At 36.0% G+C, this 20,382-nt stretch overlaps 1 protein-coding gene across 5 annotated transcripts; it reads left to right on the forward strand.

The window, feature by feature from the left end:
• Positions 1-67: 67 nt before the first annotated feature.
• Positions 68-17,582, forward strand: LOC123716103 (structural maintenance of chromosomes protein 2). 5 transcript variants are annotated; one of them, XM_045671659.1, is made up of 22 exons: positions 68-309; positions 473-622; positions 738-899; positions 1,597-1,707; positions 2,115-2,236; positions 2,567-2,723; positions 4,025-4,216; positions 5,311-5,446; positions 6,431-6,606; positions 7,584-7,767; positions 8,042-8,115; positions 10,291-10,437; positions 10,836-11,057; positions 11,572-11,714; positions 12,203-12,302; positions 12,752-12,864; positions 13,765-13,993; positions 14,503-14,697; positions 15,175-15,375; positions 15,804-16,019; positions 16,362-16,571; positions 17,421-17,582. In XM_045671659.1, the coding sequence occupies exons 1-22, from the start codon at positions 142-144 to the stop codon at positions 17,532-17,534; spliced, it is 3,522 nt and encodes a 1,173-aa protein (XP_045527615.1). In that variant the 5' UTR covers positions 68-141; the 3' UTR covers positions 17,535-17,582. The 5 variants fall into 5 exon arrangements, with proteins under 5 accessions (XP_045527615.1, XP_045527617.1, XP_045527616.1 ...); XM_045671661.1 differs by lacking the exon at positions 17,421-17,582 and adding an exon at positions 17,037-17,080; XM_045671660.1 differs by lacking the exon at positions 17,421-17,582 and adding an exon at positions 16,941-17,029.
• The last annotated feature ends 2,800 nt before the right edge of the window (positions 17,583-20,382 follow it).

A 20,382-nucleotide genomic window follows, 5' to 3' on the forward strand; every position in this document is an offset into this window, starting at 1 on the left:
TTGATAATTTTAAACTGTAAGTTGTAACTGACAGTTGGATATTTATTTGGTTTAACGGCAGATACGCGCGAATGCCGATAATTATTTTATATTTATAATTATTTCAGAAAAAAATTAAGAGCGTTTGTTTCTAATAATAAAATGTATATTAAGTCTATTGTTCTTGACGGTTTTAAATCGTATGGCAATAGAGTTGAGGTCACCGGTTTCGACCCAGAATTCAATGCGATTACAGGCTTGAATGGCACTGGAAAATCCAATATCCTAGATTCAATATGTTTTGTGCTTGGTATTACCAACCTTTCAAATGTAAGTTTAAAAACTGTCCACTAATGTGGTTATACTATAACTAAAATATCCTATATATATCGAGTAGTCAACCGGTTGTTTTTAAATTATATATGCAAGCCTGAATGCATGCAATAGGATATAAAACATTAATGAAACTACAACTCTTAACTTGCTTTGGTAGGTGCGTGCGGGAAGTCTTCAAGAATTGATATACAAACATGGACAGGCTGGTATCACAAAGGCCACAGTGAGCATCACATTTGATAACAAAAATAAACAGCAAAGTCCAATTGGTTATGAGAATCATGATGAAATTACAGTTACCAGACAGGTTTGTTATAACCTCTCCATTACCAATAGAAACTATTCTACTCTTAGATCTGTGTAATTTTTAATCCCTGCCGGAGAGCTGTAATAATATCATCTTCTCAATTCATACTTTACAGGTTGTAATGGGTGGCAAAAACAAATATTTAATAAATGGGATTAATGTTCAGAACAAGAGGGTAACAGATCTCTTCTGCTCAGTACAGCTAAATGTCAACAATCCACACTTTCTCATAATGCAAGGAAGAATTACTAAAGTATTGAACATGAAACCACCTGAGGTATGTGTGAATAACCTGACCCATAATTATCATAAATAAACACACTGACAGAGGTAGCTCTTCTGCGTCGTGGCTGGTCATAACCCACCATGCCCCGAACAAACAGGGTACATTAGTGGATACAAGGTATTCACTCCTTACACTGACTTCTAATGAACATATTGTATAAAAATTTAATTGCACCAATATTTGTAAAGCCACAAGCTACTTGTAATATGAATCCCAGGTTTTTGAAAGCCTTTTTGCATGTCTTATCTGTGTGGTGCACAGATAAGAGACCTCTGATACTATAGCCAATGTTGGATCACTAATGGTATAATTAGTTATTATATAATAAGATATGACTTTGCATTTCGCCAAATTAACTTCTAATCTATTTCTCCTGCTATGATTAACCAACGCGATCAATGATTTCCTGCAGCCGTATACAGTCATCTGTACTCCCTATGAGCATGTACAGTTTAACATCATCAGCAAAGACCAAGCACTTTGCATTTTTGTTAACTTTTGATAGGTCATTCAGCATTATCAGACATTCCAACTGTCCCAAATTACTGGCTTGTGGTCACGCCTGATATTGTAAAGTAAGTCTTTGACCTACACCAATATAACTCTTGTTTAAGTGTTATTTTTAATGTTTAATAAAAGTTTAAATTAACAATTATGCATATATATTTAAACAATATAAAATTTAAAGATTTTATCAATGGTGGAAGAGGCAGCAGGAACAAGAATGTATGAGACTAAAAAACAAGGAGCTCAGAAAACTATTGAAAAGAAAGATGCGAAACTGAGAGAGTTAAATGATGTATGTATCTGTTTTTGTTTGGTACTATTAAAATATATATATATTCTTACAGTATTTTGCATTAAGATAAATACTTATTGAATAATCAGAATATATATATATATATATATATATATTCTTACAGTATTTTGCATTAAGATAAATACTTATTGAATAATCAAAGTAGGTAGTATTTTATTATTATCCAATTTTAAATAGTAAAATTTAGGGATTCTTTTTGTATATTAGTTTGTATGCAAACATTTTTCAAGCAAGCACAAAAGAATATTGCATTCCTAGTAGTTTTAACTATTAAAGAAGACATACTATATATATATATTATATTATTCTAAAGACCCTGATATTATTAAAGTATTATTTAAAAAATATTTGAATGTTTCTTACCTATTGAACACATTCTTTCACAGATAATTCGTGAGGATATAGCACCAAAGTTGCAAAAGCTACAAGATGAAAGATCCCAGTTTCAAGAGTATCAAAAGGTTGTGCGAGAACTCGAAAATTTAACACGTCTACATGTTGCCTGGCAGTTAGTCTCTTTTTTTTAATAGTATTTATTTAAGCAAAATAAAGTATTTTCAGACTAATAATCATATTATTAATATGAAATTATATAATTTTGTTGGTTTTACATTAGATTGAAGTGAAGTCAAATATCATATTTTAATAAAATAATTGCAGTCAGCTTTGCATGATATTATAAGAAATAATTTAATAGTATTACAGCATAATTGTAGGGAATGGAAATCACAAATGTAAAAACAATACATGAAACAGTTCAAGACCACAATATAAGAATATGTTCTGTTTTTTTCTTAGTATAGTTAGTTATCATTGATTATGAAATTTCAAATGCTAGGTATGTAACAGCTGAAGAGAATGTGGTGGAAGCCAACAATAAAGTAACTGAAGTAAAGAATGACATAAAGCAAAAGCAAGATAACATTGAGGGTAATATTGCACGAGCAACAGAGGTGGACCAAGAAGTGGCTAAGCTTAATCAGAAACTTGATGAGGTAGGAAAATTGTTTTTATTAATAAATAATGAATAGTAAATGTCGCCTTTTTTGGTACAAATTATAGATTTTTTATGAACTGAATGATCTTTTTAATACAGTTGCTCAAATAGTAGCGTATTGCAGGGACGTATAGCGTTTGGGATGTGTGCTATTACACACTCGTGCGTTCTCTTTCCTAACTGTCGAAACAATGTCTATTAAGAAAAAAACCAACCAAAAAGTTTTTACTAAAAAAAAAATCATAGAAGTTTTTATGATTCATGCAAATATTTTTATAAAGAAGCAACTAATTTGTTTCAATATCAGATTGAATGATTTGATTCAATGAGTTCGGTTAGGTTTCATTTCATTTCATCTCATTAAATTTCATTTTCATTTCATATTAATCAAAAAATTCTACTGAAGACTACTATTCTACGCCAGTATGGGCATAGTTCCCTTTGCCTACCCAGAAAAAGAAAACAAAAAAAATCTCTGCTTATATTCTTTTACGGTTGGCGCCATTTGCCAAAAATGTTCTTGCGAGTTTAATTGTTTGTTACGAAAAATGAGTAATTCCGACGATATTTTATTTGAATGTGGTGTGGTACCAACGGAACTTAGTATAATTGCACAAAATGCTTCGGAGAACATTTTACCGGAAAGGTACAAAAGTCGCTACATATACGACTCGATTGCGTGGAGAGAAGAGAAAAAGCAAATAGTTTAATTAAATTGTTTAATTTTTTCGGAACTGTATTAAATAGTTGTTCAGTACACGTGCGGAACTGTCATTGCAATTTGTTCCGACTGTGTCAACCCTCACCTTCGCTGCGCCTCGGCTCGGGTAGACAATTGTCGGAACTCTTTGCAATGACAAGCTTTCCGCACTCGTAATGAAATAGAACGGTGTAGAACCATTTAGCAACTGTTGTATATATTTAAAATATAATATATAAATATAAATAATATACTAATATAAAATATAACTCATTATTATCGGTTTCAATTTTCCCCCTTTGTGTATGTTTGTAGATTTTAATAATTATACGGGTTGAAAATGTTCTTTATACTAAACTAATATAAGGCATTACAAATTACATATAAACAGTATTTATTGTTTACTTTCATATAATAAGTATCAAAATGTGGTTTAGAAGTCGGTTTTCAGTTATCCAATCAAGCTTAGAATACTAATTAATCCGAAACAATTATTATTTCTATGAGAATCGAATTATCCAGGATTATCCGCCACATATGCTAACCCTGATCGTATGTTTTTTACACCTCAATTAGATTTTTTGACAAAATTTTTGTAGGAAAGTGGCAGTGTACTAAAAGACCTCGAGACTGAATTGCAAGCGGCAGAGAAGTCAGATGCAAGTATGGCGGCCGCGCACCGCGCTGCGAAGGAAGCTGTCACAGCCAGCGAAGCTAAGGCGAAGTTGTTGCGACGCGCATTAGCCGATGATAAAACTGCACTCGCTGATAAAAGGGCAGTCCTTACTCAGGTATAATGTTCTTTAAACTAGTGTTGTTATTAAAAACACTCATGTATTTGGTTTCGATAATATACCCTTAAACGGGTTCAAATTTGTTTGTCAAAATATTATTAGGATATTCAGGCTCTTATTCTAGAACACCAATCAATCACGAATCATATATGCCAGAGCTCAAAATGAGATTATAACTTAAGATACGATTCGAAATACGGACCCTAACATTCTAAATCCTAACCTAGAATAACTATTAAAAGAGCTCCTCCCTCGAATTTCGGCAACGCACCCATTAAAATGGGTGTCCATAGGCTGCGATCGCTGCCCATAGGACGCCCAAAAAGGGACAGGCAGGCTTATTTGCCCTATCCTAAAAATAAAAGTTGCCTTAGTATGTTAGAAGAGTGTATGAAACTGTTTTTAATTACAAAAAAAAAATCTTCAACCATAAATTCATGTCATTAAATGTAACCACTTTAAGCAAAAAGCTTGTATTATCAGATCCCACCTGGATTGGGTGACAGTAACACTCCTTATTAAAAACTCGCTTTTTTGTAACCCTTAGGCAACAGGTATTTAAACTACTACTTACATAAACCGAATATCCAAAATTTAAATGTGATTAGTCTTCCAAATGCTCGTAGCCGCTATTTGACGTGCTTGAATTCGAGTGTGTGTGAATATTATTAATAATTATTTATTTATTGCATAAATGATCTTAATATCCAGGAAGTTGGTGTGGTGGAAATACAAACTGTACCGTCCACCAGGACATTAAACATATTTAAATCATTAATATATATACTAAGGCCTGTGACATATAAAGTATCAAACCATTAAATTAATTTCAACCACTTTACACATTTTCACCTTGATCGACTTAGTTTCTATTTTGTAAACAGATGCTAAGAGTTTGTTAATTTATTTAGCATGTTGCTCAACGATAGACATGGTGGTACCTTACCATTTCCTTATAAATAAAAAACTACTTAAAAGAGTTGTTGAGGGCCCGCTTTATGCCCGCTCTACGCACTTGATTTGGGAACTGGCAGCTTATGTAAATTCAGACTAATATGAATAAATAAATTTTGATTGAAATGTAATTGTAGGCATCTTCGACGTTCGATAATCTCCGCAGTGCGAGCGAGGCTCAAACTCAGGCTCTGGCCGAAGCACAAGCTCAATTCCTGGCGGTCAGTACAGGACAGGAAGATGCGGGGGAATCTTTACAGAACCAGCTCATGGGTATATATTTAAACAAAATTACTTTCGCATTGTTTTGAAGCTCCTGTGTTCACATTTATTGCATACAAAACCAGGATTGATACGATTTCTGGAGATTTTTTTTTCTGGTTGGTAACATTACCTGTCTTATAAAAATCAATTATGTCGGCCCATTTAATATTGCTGTTCGGTTAAAATTTATGCTCTGATATGTTAATACAAAATTATATAAAACACACTGAAGGGATTGTGCATTTTATGGCGTAGAGAGTTGTCGTTAATTGAGAGAAGATAAACGTATAGATAAGCCATGTCTCCTACTTATAAGACATGTTCAACAACAGTCTACACGTGCGAACAATCGTAATTTGTAAACAAAAGAACGAATTTCTTTGAAAGTCCGTATGCATGATGCCGACAGTCGAGTTTATTGCGGGCTAGGATAATAAAGCGACAAATAAACGTACACAGCTGCGCAGTTTTTACTGATTTTAGCAATTTAAAAAGTATTTTCTCACTCAATTGTTGTCGTTATTGAGAGAGGGTGTAATGCTATGTAGAGTGTATTATTGTATGGAAGACAAGCTAAACTAACCAATGCCAATTGATTTTAACACTTTAGTGAGTTCATCGATAAATCGAGGCACGTTACATGGAGTTTACACTGTATATGATAAGTAAGCTTTAAAATAAAGAAGTATTGTATACAATTTTATTGTATTCTCTTGTCTTATATTCTCATATAAATCTTATCTTTTAAATCATTTGCAGTTACAATATAAACAGCAATTACAGAAGCTCCTGAATTAAAACATTTAAAAGTACATATTTACTAAGAGTTTAATCTAAAACAGTATTTACAAAGTACATAAGTTGTTAAAGTAGTTACTTATAATTAAATTCTAAGCCATTTCGCCATGGAATAACAGTTTTTTTTTGTAAATGTTGCTTGTATTGTTTGTAATTGGAATTCAGTGGTGGAATGTTCTATGTTTTTTTTCTCAGCCGCCAAACAGCAAGCATCTGAGGCGTCTACCAGAATCTCTCAGAGCATGATGGAGAAGAGTCATGCTGAAGAGCGGCTGACGGGTCTGGAACGTGAGTTCAGCTCAAGTAGCTCTCAACACCGACGGGACTTGGAAACTATTGCCGAACAACAAGCTGTTGTCGACCGGCTGCAGGTATATGCCATACAAAAACTTATAAATATTGATATTAATTATGAGCCGTTCTAGAACGATCCATAAAAAATATTTTAATAATTAATTAAAAAATACAGGGACTGAGAGTCTTCATATCGATGTGAAGATACACAAAGACCAAGGACAGTTTAATGAAAAGGTTCAATTACTAAAACTTATATAAAACTACAAAAATGTGTGCATAATGTAATAAAAAATAAATGTTTATTATATATGTCGGCGAGGTTGCGTTAAAGTGATCATAGGTGTCGTTATTAGTTGTTAAAAAAAGCGTCAAATGCTGTCTGTTTTAGAGATGGCTTTTGAATGAGGTCTGTGTACGATTCGAAAGTTGGGAAGGAACGGGTCGAGAGGTGGTCGCCGACCACCGGTCGGTCAGTTTGGTTTTCGACGGCATCCAGCAATGTCGTATGCAGAACTCACTGCGCTATAAATCTAAATTCGAAATATGCCACGTGGTGACGAAAGCGAAGGCGGTTGTTCTCACGAACTACTCGGGGACACTTGTACCGCGCCATATAAATTATAAATGAATATGCGTGAGCTATATAGTCTGTATATTTTCCGGTGGTACTTTTTTTATAAGGAAATTAGAGAGTCTAGAACAATATTATTTATTTACATTGCACATAAGAGTAACAATAAACATGTTCGGTAATATGTCAAAAGGCTGAGTGTAACAGAACGCTGATGAATGATTACAGGGGTTCCCTAGAGTGGGTGTTAATCTAAACAGTTTGTTGCAACTATTTTATTTAAAAATGTAGATTCTTAATTAATATTATTTTTGGATGACCTCAACGAGATAGAAGTGTCTTTAAGATAAAGATAATTGGGGCGACAGCTATGCGAACTAATTTACCTTTTTATTTTCTACGCGTCATTTCATTTATTTACAAAAATTCAATACTTTTTTCATATTAAATATCAACATTATTGCCTTTCTTCCTGTATAGAGTCAGCTATCTGAGATGAGTTTTAATGAGGCTCAATGCACCGAGACTAAGGAACGTCTACGCACTCTACAAAGGTCTACGCGTGGTGCACGCGATCGCGCCGATGACTTGGCCGCGAGGCTACAACGCTGTAACTTCCGCTATACACCGCCACAACCGAACTTCGACTCTAATAGAGTTGCTGGTATGTAATAATAATATTAAAATAGATTTAAATAAAAATCTAGTATCTGCTTCGTGATTATTTGTCTTTTCTTGTAGTTATTTTAATTGTAAGGTGTAAGTAGGTGATCAGTCTGTGCCAGATACAGGCCATCGACTTTTTCCTTATAATGTTTTCCCTCACCGTACGTCGAGTGTTAAATGGGCACATAGAATGTTTAGTAATTAGTACAGCATAATTATCATACGGATTCTTATTAACCTAAGTTACTAGTAGAACCTAAAATAAATTTCAGGCACGGTCTGCAGACTGATCGACGTCGTCCATGACAAATATTGTACTGCACTTGAGACTGCGGCTGGTGGAAGAGTGAGTTGTTCTTTATAATGTATTTTATTCAAACTATTAATTATTATTATTTTTTATATATAATGGGGGGCAAACGGGCAGGAGGCTCACCTGATGTTAAGTGATACCGCCGCCCATGGTCACTCTCAATGCCAGAGGGCTCGCCAGTGGGTGGCCGGCCTTTTAAGAATTTGTACGCTCTTGTTTTGAAGGACCCTAAGTCGAATTGGTTTGGAAATACTTCAGTGGACAGCTGGTTCCACATAGCGGTGGTGCGCGACAATTGCCTTGAATAACGCTCAGTCGTGTAACGGCGGACGTCAAGTTGATACGGGTGGAATTTTGAATTCTGCGTCGAGGTCCGATGATGAAACTCAGCTGCAGGTATTAATCCGAACAACTCCTCTGAACACTCTCCATGGTAAATGCGATATAAGATGCAGAGTGACCCCACATCTCTACGCAACGCCAAACGCCGTCATCGACGATTCGAACCGCTCTTCGTTGGATACGGTCAAGTGGAAGGAGCTGGTACTGGGGAGCCCCTGCCCAGAGGTGAGAACAGTATTCCATGTGGGGCCGTATTTGCGCTTTATAGAGTTGCAAGCGGTGGCCCGGAGTGAAGTACCGTCTCGCGTTGCTGAGCACACCAAGCTTTTTGGAGGCTAATTTAGGGACCCCAGCATTCACGGGTTTAAGGTCGGAACTTGCTCCGTTGACGACGACCTTGATGCTCCGATCGGCCAGAAAGCTGGAGATCCAGTGGCATAATTTTCTCGGGAAGCCCGTAGGCTGGAAGCTTCGAGAGCAGTGCTTTGTGCCACACCCGATCGAAGGCTTTCGCTATGTCCAAACTAACCACTAGCGCCTCCCCCTTGGACTCAATTGCCTCTGCCCATCTATGTGTAAGGTATACTAGAAGGTCAGCAGCCGAACGACCACCACGAAAGCCGTACTGATAATCGCTAATTAGCTGGTGGCCCTCTAGATACCTCAAGAGCTGGCCATTAATAATGGACTCCATTATTTTGGAGAACAAGGAGTTTATAGCTATTGGGTGATAGTTGGACGGATCAGAGCGATCGCCTTTTTTTGGGATCGGATGTATCGAAGCGGTCTTCCAGCACTTCGAGACAGTGCCGACCGAGTACAAGTACCGGAAAAGGCGCGTCAGGACCGGAGCCAACTCAGCATGCGTAGAATCGCGGATGGCCATCGCAGTCTACGCGCAGCCAGAGGCTAGATAGGTCCCTTCCCTCAAGCGTCCCGAGGCGACGAGGTGTCTCTGACGTACACGCAAACTCCCGCCCGTGGCACAAATGAATGTTCCAATTTGTACCCCGGGTAGAAGAGGTAGGAAGTATCAGCCGGGGAGGATATCTGAGTCTCAGTAAGGGAGAATAAGGCCGGCTTCGCAGTTTCGAGGTGAAAGTGAACCGCGTTAAGATTAGAATTGAGCCCCCTAACATTGGTAAAGTCCACAGAGCGTGGAAGGGGATGCCTTCGGTAAATTCTTCCGCTTGCCCGGAGATCGAAACCTAAAGTTAAAGTTTTTTGCGCAGTTTTTGCCCACCCCAGAATACGAAGGGCAGCCTGTGCATCCACCACCGAATACTGATTGTTCCGATGATGGACGCTCAGAGGGGATTCTCCACAGCGGAAACGTGTGGTACGCCCCTGGGGTAATCTCTGTTTAAACTGCATCTTCATATTTTGGGGGGGAGGGGAATTGATGGGCTCCGGGAGTCTCACTCACCGCACGAAACGCGAGTACAACAAGATGAACCTATTGTATCACTTCACGCCGGTTTTCTGTGAGACAGTGGTTCTACCCCGGTTGTGCCTGCCCGTTTGGCTGAAGCCCGAAAGCAACAGCATGGCATTCCCAATAGGAAGGGGGTTGACTGACTGCACTGGTGAAATAACCTCTGTCACAGGTTATTTCACCAGTAAATGACCGCAAAACTGAACGTCATTCGATATGTCAATGCCAAGTATTCCGATGCTGTCTGTGGCTTCAAGAAGAGTGTTTTCGAAAAGAGGAGTAGCGACAAAGGGTGTTTTTTCATGGAAAACGTGCAAACTTGTGTCTTCTTGGGATTAAATTGGACTAGACTAAAAATATTAGAAAAGTATGTGAAAAACTGTATGAATTAAACGGTTTTTGTTAATTACTAAAAAAGTGTTCTGTGACAGTTGTACAACGTAGTGGTAGACACGGAGGTGACAAGTAAGCTACTACTGCAACGTGGCCAACTACAAACGCGCACTACCATCATTCCTCTCAACAAGATCTCCTCTGCACGTCTCCCGGCTGAGACGGTGCGAATTGCTCAGGAAATAGTAAGTATTGTCTCTTACGGTTTATATATTTAAAAAAATGATTTTTTGAAATAAGCGTTAAAGATTTCGGGTTCAATACACATTAGTACACATAGTAGTTCATAAAAATAATGATAACTAGTGTCAACTTTTAAAATGTTGGCGCTGCTCTTCAAAGCTAAAAACTTTAATTTTTAAGAAAACAATTTATATAATATTTAACATGCGTTTTTTCCTAATTTTACAGTGATAACTGAAATAACATTGATGTACAAGTGTAATTTTAAGTTTCATCAAAATCGGTTTAGTAGTGTTTTAGATAATTACTTAGTTTGTAAGATTCACGCATTTCTGGGTTGTTGTTGTGAAATGCTGACTGAAGTGATCTTTTTTTAATTAATTTTATATTCATAATTCAGGGTGGGGGAGCAGACAAGGTCCAATTGGCCCTGGATCTTGTGAAGTTCCCTGAGCGAGTCCGAGCAGCTATGCAATGGGTGTTCGGTGGGACACTAGTATGCGCTGACCTTGAAACAGCCAAGCGCGTAACGTTCCACCCGCGAGTGCGTACGCGCTGTGTGACGCTTGACGGCGACGTGTTCGACCCGGCTGGTACACTTTCTGGTGGCGCGAGAGCTAAGGTACAATCTAAGTATTTTATTGTAAAGTTTATGTTAGTCTTATGTTGATAATTAAATCTATTGTTAACTGATATTAGAATCTCTATTATTCAAATTTAACTAACGTGTTTTTTATTATGATTAAAAATACAGCAATTAAAATAGGTAATATACATTACCCTCATATTTATATCAGAAAAACTCACACTGTGATGAAAGAGGAATGCGTTACTTACAATAAAGCGGCCTAATTACACTATTTTTGATTAATAAGTAGGATAATTATGTAGGATCAATGCCGAGATTACACTCTCTCTGTTTGAAAATATTTGCTCGTACCGTACGTAGGGACACGTATGAAAACCGGCATGTCTTACGTTAATTACGATTCTAAGAATAACGCTAAGTGTGACTCCCATATGTCTAAATATGTTTTGACATATTTAGTCGGGCCCAAATAACTGAAGGCCCAACTACCAGCTATTAAGTAATAGTGAAATCAAAGCAAGCGTTGTAGCACCACTTTTTGTTACAGGGTGGTTCGATTCTGGTGATGCTAAGCGAGTTAAAGCAACTGGAGCAGCAATTGCAGCATTTGGAATCTGAGCAGACGCAATGCAGCGACAACCTCGCTGGCATGCAGGCAGCGGCTGACAAATATGCGGCGCTACAGCAAAAGTGAGTTTAAATAGTCTATTGACAGATGTGCTTTTAAATTTAAAATTATTGTTATGTATGAACGGTGCCGGCGCTTTAGCTGCGCCGACGCCGCCCCCTAGTGCTTCTGTCGTGAGGTAAAGACAGTTGTTGCAAAGTAATATAATTTTATATAAGTCACATTTTGAACAGAACATCGGCATCGCATTTAAAATATAATGTGTATCTACAAAAGTTGGTTTTAACGAAGTTATATTTACAGATTCCTTATTTAAATTTAAAATAAATTAGTCTAAAATTAAATAACTTATACATTTAAACTTATATTATTACATTCGAAGGTGGTAACTTTGTAGGAAAATCTCTTTAACCTGTTATTTTAGTACAAGTATGTACTGAAATGTTTTCAGTATATGATATTTAACATTTATTTATTTCGCAATCCTACACTAACAAAAATTATATAAAACAAAAAAAATATTATAATATAATATATAAATTTTTTATAGGTTAGAGATGTCCCGACACTCGTTAGAAGTTGCAAAGTCTCGTGTAGCGGCCACTGCGCACGCGCAACTTCACGACGAGATCGAGTCTTTACGAGAACAGGTATATTAACATACTATATAAGAGCGTTGAGTTGCAGTGTTGAACGAGTGGCTTAAGCGATGAACTCACAATCCTAAGGTCGTATGTCCCATCCTCGTCTTTGCACCAATAGACTTTCTGTTCGCATCTAACACTGGAATCTGGCTTGTTCATTAAATCCAAAAATCGATGACAATTTTCGTTGCGTTTTTTATGAAATAAATATGATCAGAAATAGATGCAATCTAGGGCCCCCGACCCATCTATGGTTATAGCGGACCATAATTACTATTACTATATATTTATATTAAGCATTTCTATTTGCTGATATGATGAATTGCAAAGTTAGAAATTAAAAGTTAGAAAGAAAAGTTAAAAAAAGTAAAATGTTTATGCCTGTCTAATTTAAGGATTAGTAAATTTAGGATTAGTAGGGGTAGGTATATAATTTGTTAAATGTGTCTATAAAGGTGAAAGAGCTGAGTGCAGCGTTAGAGCGAGACAAGAAAGAACAGAATGAAGCCGCCGCCCAAGCAAAGGAGCTTGAGGCTAAAGTCAAAGACATTAAGGGCCATAGAGAAAGGTATACGAAAACCATATGAAGTCTACTTGAAGCTTTATATTTTAGTTCAGAAAACAATTATTCGTCTACTATATAAATTTACTTATATTATTTAAAGATCAAATAGCAATTCAGGTGATTTTTTTCTAACCTGTGCTTATTTTTTTTCTTATTTGTGTACAATTAATTTTGAACTGGGTTTATTAAAATATATTCTTAATTCATTCGGTTATGTATAAAGATTAGGAATTGATACGAAGTGATTTTTCCACTACTTAGAGAACTTTTCAGCAAGCTGAACTATGATTTCTGACCGTTACAGGAGAAGGTCAATCGCATATTAGAAAAATTAAATTTTCATAATGATACCCTAGTTTTCAGGAGGCTGAAACATTTCAGGCAGTTTCAGAACATGTGTAGTTGAGTGGTGCAGTTTTCAGGAGACCCGTTTTCAATTTTAGTTATACCCCTTTAATTAAGGAATATTCTACACTCTAGTACGACAATGACGGACCAATGTGCGAAAGAGACAAAGAATACGGACGTTCTAGAATTGTGCAATCGCTACTCAGTAGCAACCCTGCCTACAGAGTTCTCGAAAATCCATCAAGATTATTCGCAAGGATATATAAGCGAGCCGAAACGCGACCAGTAAATCAGTTGGGAATGAGATTTCAAGAGATAAAAACCGAAGAGATAAAGTGCGAATATAGTGAAGTCAAGCGATAAAGTACTGTGTGAAGTGTGCGTAATTAGTGCATTTCTGCGAGTAATTTGTGTTTATAAATTCCTCGCTGATTTATTGAAAAATAAACCCTTGAAGAGATCAGATCCCCCCTAGCTCGTAACAACTCGTAAACTTGCTCAAATGCCATTTGATATACTTATACAAGTTGCAAATAAGGATAACTAATTTTTCAGAGAGTATAAGAAAGCAGAACAGGCTTTGAAGAAGGCAAAACAGGAAGCAGAGCGTCACAATAGTTTATGGAAGCAGCGGGAACAGGAGTTTGAGACTTTGCGTCTAGAGATCCAAGAGTTGGAAAATGCCGTGAATACTGCTGAGGCGCAGCTGAAAGAAACCACAGACAATACTGCAGACCTGGCACAGGCATTGGAACAAGCCCAGAACGATCACACTGGGGCCTCTGTGAGTAACCAATATCGATGATTTTTATTTCAATGTATAATACTTGTCTTATTGCTAATATTACAACAAATACTCTGTCACAATGATTGAGTTTCAAAAATTGGTAAAAGTATTTTTAAAAGACATCAAGCTCCAAGTCGTAACAAACTTACAAACTTGTTTAACATAAATAAGTCGGCTATGGCCAGTTTCATTCCAATGTGGTGACACACGTCTAGTTTTAAAAGCTGTCAAACTCTTTTTTGTAAGAATTTGATATTGATGAGATTGTGACTTGCGATAGGTGTGAGATGGACCCAACTGACCGAGCTTACTGCAGCACGTATTGGGAAACAAATATTTAAAGCTGTTTTCTTAAAATGATTTATTAAGTCTGCTAATGAAATACCAGCGTTTCGTCACACGCAGCACAACTATTGCAATTGTTAACAATAATGGTTTGCTACCTAATTCATTTAGCAGTGTATGTATGTATCTATGACAAATATACTTAATAATTTGCTTTCCAGGAAACTGTTAAAGAACTTCAAGGGAGAATTAAGAAACAAAAAGGGGCGATCGCGAGCCGTAGCTCAGAAGTGGCAAAACTCGTACAGAAAAAGGAAAAAATTTTGAAGGGAAATAGTGAAATTGAGCTTAAGATTAAGGAGTTGGAATATAGTATTAAAGAGTTGGAAACGGAAGCTTCCAATTGTGAAAAAAGGGTAGGTCTTAACAGTAACCAAATTAACCACTGAATAAAAGATTACTTCACAGGCATTATAAGTTACAAATACTATACAGTAACCTTATCCTTTAGACTAAAATTATCAATGGGTCTTTTAAATCAGGTCATAATAACGCTATTATTGTGAAAAGTAACACTTTAAAATTTTAATCACATATTTAATAGAATTCTTATACAAAGAAACTAATTTACACAAATCCAGTGTTAATGTATTACCATTCGTTAATTATAATAAGAAATTATATATCGATAATGTCTAATAAGGAAGGGAACATATTTGCCTATATCATCGAATTAAAAATGAAATCTGAAGCCTTTAGAAGTCTATATGTTTCATGATCTTTTTTCTAATGAGCAAGTAAAAGAGCCTTCTGTGCTGACACACGCCGTCGAGTTTTCGAATCTAAGGCATGCCGGTCCCACTCCGAACCTGATCTTGTATTATACATTTCAGATAAAATCCTTAGAAAAGGAACACACATGGATCCCATCTGAGCGTCAGTACTTTGGCCTGGCGGGGGGCGTGTACGACTGGGGCGGACGGGCGCCTGCCGAAACGGCCGCGTGCCTTACGCAGCTACGAGAACGAAAGGACAGACTTGCACGAGGACTCAATACTCGGGCGCATACGTTGCTCGGATCTGAGGAACAACAGGTAATCATAAGGGCAGAAAAGTCCAAAAAGCAGAGTGTTTGAGTAGTAATCAGAGACGCAAGACGAAACGATGCGTTGTTTATGGTTAAACGTGATATAGAGATGATGTTGACCAATCAGAATCGAACGGAACATACAATGGTCCGTCTTTCGTTTTACCCCAATCTTTGTTTTTCTTCGGATCTCTAAAACTATGTAATATGTTCTTGTATCAAGTTTTTTAATGCAAAAGTTACCTACATAATTATTATTAATTGTGTAGAAAACTTATTCTTTTACTAAGTCCTGAAGTTGACTTCTGATAATAATAAATTGAGGCGATACAATAAATTCCTTTTTTTAACCCTTTCGTAAACAAGAGACTTTTGTATGTTAAATCTGTAAAAAAATAAATTTTAATATCAATGAAAGGACCGGCTTCTTTGCAGTATCAAGAAGTATTACGGAAAAAGCAAGTTGTAGAACAAGATCGGAAGAAGTTGGTGGAGGTTATGGGTGAGCTGGACGAGAAGAAGCGACGGACGCTAGTAGCGGCATGTGACCAGGTCAACCGTGATTTTGCGTCCATATTCAGCACCCTTTTGCCTGGAGCGCAGGCGCAGCTACGACCACCCCCGGGACAAGGTGTCCTAGATGGCTTGGAGGTAACGTTCTTTTAATACCAACTCCATGTAATATTACGATTCTCGGTCTTATTGATATGGCGACGACAAAACAAAACTGAAAAAAATCAGTTTAAAAAATAATAAGGTTTTTTTTTTGTTTTGTAGTGTATTTACCATTTAAGATCCATCACTACCAATAGGACCGAAGCATGAAGTATAATGTTGAAAGGAAAAAATAAATGTTTTAAAGCTACGTAAGCAAGGAAAGTTAGTCTAAAGTGACTACTAGTTAGTAAGACAGAACTGTTTCTGAAATATAAAAGAAAACTTAAGTTGTCAACTAATTTACTTTGTTTTGTGCTAACGTGAACCAATCGATAGGTACGCGTGGGCTTCAACGGCACTTGGAAGGAATCTCTAAGCGAGCTGAGTGGGGGGCAGCGGTCTCTCGTAGCCTTGTCCCTGGTTTTGGCCATGCTGCTATTCAAACCAGCGCCGCTGTATATTCTGGATGAGGTGGACGCAGCGCTTGATCTCTCTCACACGCAGAACATTGGCATTATGCTGAAGGAACACTTCCGACATTCGCAGGTATTGTAACTGTAATTAAAATACGAAACAATGATGTAGACTAAAATACGGTTACCATGGTTACCAATCTTTTGATATTAAAGTAACATTCGTCCACATTTGATAGTTAGGCCATTAAGGTGGTACATTGTAAACTCATTCAAGTCAGTCGACAAACCTAAAGTGTGAAATCACGCTGCTTTGGTTGGTTTAGCTTGTCCTCCATATGAGGATAATATATATATTTCACCCACTTTCAATACGTTAACAATTAAATAATAAACCTACTTTAAAAGTTTTGTCAAAAACTTTATACGCCGGCATTATACATAACTTTCTAAGGAATCCTTGTTTACAAATTGGCATGTACATGTAGATTGTTGTTAGTAGGAGACATTGAATATCTATCTCTCCAACTGTAAACATGTAAGAGAGAAAGGAAGTAAGAGAAACGACAACCACTGATGAAAAAGATTTACTCTTAAGGGCAATAGAGGCGGGAGAAAAGACAGGTGACGTTGGTGTACTTTAGTCGGACAATCGTGATTAGATTATGGAACAATTTACAAAGAGAATTGGTTTTTATGTAATTACTGTTTTCTTCGTAAGAATACACATTTTATGTCTACATTTAACGACAAATCTCGAAATACGATCGCCTAAGTTACTGGGACTTACGAAAGAATAACAAAATTCATTTGATTAAAGCAAACACCAACAAAAAATACAGAGACTATTTACTTTAATCAAAATTGGGCGTAACTCAACTTTAAGTTGCTGTCGCCAGCAACACTGAATTTCAGTCCGCCTGTACTATCTTGGAGTGACATACAAACCAATTAGTTTAATTAAACTCATGATTTTTTTTAGTTTGTTATAGTATCACTGAAAGATGGAATGTTTAACAACGCGAATGTTCTCTTCCGCACTCGGTTTGTGGATGGTATGTCAGCGGTACAACGCACGGTCAACCAAAGGCGGTGAGACTGGAATATGCATTTTGTATTTTAACTTGTAAATAATAAAAAATAGTTATTATAACCTTGTTTCTTGTTATTCCTTTTTATTAAAATTAAATATTAATTTCTGGGCAATTGACATGATGAAATGATAATTAGTTTTCAGCAACAAAACAAAGATCTATTGCTCTAGTGACGTCACTAATGTTTTGCCCTAGCTATGTTATGGTCGCTGGTTTTCATAGTCGCATAAAATATTACATTTTTTTATGTTAATTTTTGATTGTGAACTATGACAAAACCCTTCAACTGAGGTAGTCATAAAAATACCCCAAGGTTGCCAATTTATTATAAAATATTTTTAATTTGGACTAAGCCAAACACTTGAGAAATTAATTCTTACGTGAGATAACAATTGTTAATTGCTTTAAATAAAAGAGAAGAAATTACTAGACACTAACTGTTTGTGAATATTTGAATTTATTTATTGAAACAAGTACATTACCCTACCTTAGTACCCTTTCATTCTGTCCTCAAAAACTGCAGCTTAACAAAAAATAAGATTAATATTAATCCAGGGAGTGAGGTAACGAAATCGTTCCGTTTTAAGTTTTAATTTCAGTATGTTAAATATTGATACTGATATCATACCTATTAACGTTATGGTATTATGCTGCGACTTCGTCGGTAATGCGTTTGATCTAGAATTACGCGGTTAAACCACCAACTTGTTACAAAGGCTGATTCACTCCAATTCTCTGTTGATAAACATATTACGCACCTACACGTTTCCTTTTCAGTCAGGTAAACATAATTATTGAGGGTATTTTAAAAGTTTAAGAAGAACGTTTAAGCCGCTTAAAAGCGAAATTTAAAGGAGAGTTCGGACCATTGATGGACCGTTAAAGATTCTATTACTCAAGTCATAAACATTCCCCACTCACCTGACGCCCTGGAAATAAAACTTAACTGTTTAATATCAGACACTGAAACTAACACTTATTGTCGCTACTAAAACTACGATTTCATAACTAGCGAGTGCCAATCAAATTGCTGCAAGTACACTGGAGAGCCAAATTTTTAAATTTATAGAAATAACCATTCCTCGCTTCTCATCGTACGCCTTACAGAAATAAACAGAGAAACAAATTATAGATTTCTAAATTATTAATTTCTTTTGATTGCCATACATTTTCTTCCATTTTTGTTAAAATATTTATGAAAAAACTGTCCTACTCATTTCAATTTGGTGGATATCTGTCGTTAATCTTAGCTCTTCTGTGCAAGTTTAGATCCTCATAACTTAACATAAAATCTGTCCCCGTATAATTTCACCGCTTGAAGATATATTACGGGCCTTGGTCTAGCTGTTTATAAACATCTATTTTACGACATAATATAGAACATGTAAAAATACTTAATGAAAATAAAAAAAATTGTGCGTGTATTAGTGTAGACACGTAAGAAGTGAAACTTCTTTATGACCTTATTTTTTGAAAAATGATCTACTATATGCAACTTTACAGAAGTTGGTTAAGTAGAGTTAAATCAGATAAAGTTTAAATGGGTCATAAACAAATTCAGTATGAAAAAAGTTTTCTTTTTCCAAATCAGGATTTATTAAGAACAAAGATAAAATAATCATGGTAAAAATAGTATCAGAGATCAAAGCCTACAAAATCCACAGAAAAGATAAAATGTGTATTTTGGCTAAATAAAACTAAACTAAAAAACAATGTATTTCTTAGAACCAAACAATCTGGTTGCATTATAATACTTCATATCAAAAATTACATAAAGAAATAAACCCTCTTGTTTAAAATATTATTTTATGTCCACAGAAGAGATTTCTTTTCGGTCGACTCTTAATTAAATATTACTGTCAATCAAAGTGAGCTCAGCTCCTAATTAATTGATAGAAAATGAGATCATAAAAACAAAAGATGACGAAACTATACTCTAGCGCGTAACAAACGTCGTCGCCTATAGTAGGTATACTTGTTGTAAATACGCTAGAATATAGGTTCGTCATCTTCGCTGTCATAGAAGTGATTGAAAAATGTTATTTTAGGCTGCTAAGTTTGTATAATCAAGTCGTCTTCATCGCTGCCGTCTGTACGTAATGGATGAACATGTTGTGGAGGAAAAATTACATCAGAATCATCAGAGTCTGATAGGAACGTCGATCACTTATAGGGGAGTGAAGGAGGATCCTGAGAAACAATTTCTTCTTCAGGTGTACCAGATTTGACCTATAAGTAACTGTAGAAGCTTCGGCTATGTCTTCCCTTCTCGGAGATATATTTCTTGCGTCAGCTAAACTCACGTGACTCACATGTGATCGCGTATCATCTAATGGAACCTTTATCTGACCAATTTCAAAATGTGGACTGTCTGTGCTACAAATGCAAACTACAATTATTATTTCATTTTACCTTATTACTACTACTAAGATTATTCCAGAATTTCATCAGTTGTTTTGAATTATTACTATCATTGTTATAGTTATTATATATTTTTGTTATTTATGGCTTCGATTTTTTTCGAAACAACCGTGAAAGGGACCCGAAAAACATGGCGCGTAACCAAAAAATGTGACGGTAATTTTTTTTCCAACGCCGATAAAGAAGCTTCACTTCAAAAATCATGTGTTTGTACTTATGTACACGCGTTGGAAGTTATACGTCTTTGGCGTAACGAGATAAAAATATTTTTAATTTTTTCATCTTTCGCCTTATTCTACGTTTGTACAAAAAATTACACTAACAATAGAAAAAGAAAATACTACATTGAAAGTTTTATCATGACGCATTAACTAGTTAAATAAAGTTTATTTAAATATTACAAAAAAATATTTCTACATAACAAAAGTA

This window comes from Pieris brassicae, chromosome 11 (genome assembly GCF_905147105.1).
Source record: "Pieris brassicae chromosome 11, ilPieBrab1.1, whole genome shotgun sequence".
Lineage (NCBI taxonomy): Eukaryota > Metazoa > Arthropoda > Insecta > Lepidoptera > Pieridae > Pieris > Pieris brassicae.

What these genes read in the sequence shown, in the direction of transcription:
- LOC123716103 (XM_045671659.1), top strand. Translation starts at nt 142, where the DNA reads ATGTATATTAAGTCTATTGTTCTTGACGGTTTTAAATCGTATGGCAAT. An exon ending in CGACTCTAATAGAGTTGCTG is followed by an intron (nt 7,768 to 8,041) that starts GTATGTAATAAT and finishes AATAAATTTCAG; the next exon opens with GCACGGTCTGCAGACTGATC. An exon ending in AACACTTCCGACATTCGCAG is followed by an intron (nt 16,572 to 17,420) that starts GTATTGTAACTG and finishes GATTTTTTTTAG; the next exon opens with TTTGTTATAGTATCACTGAA.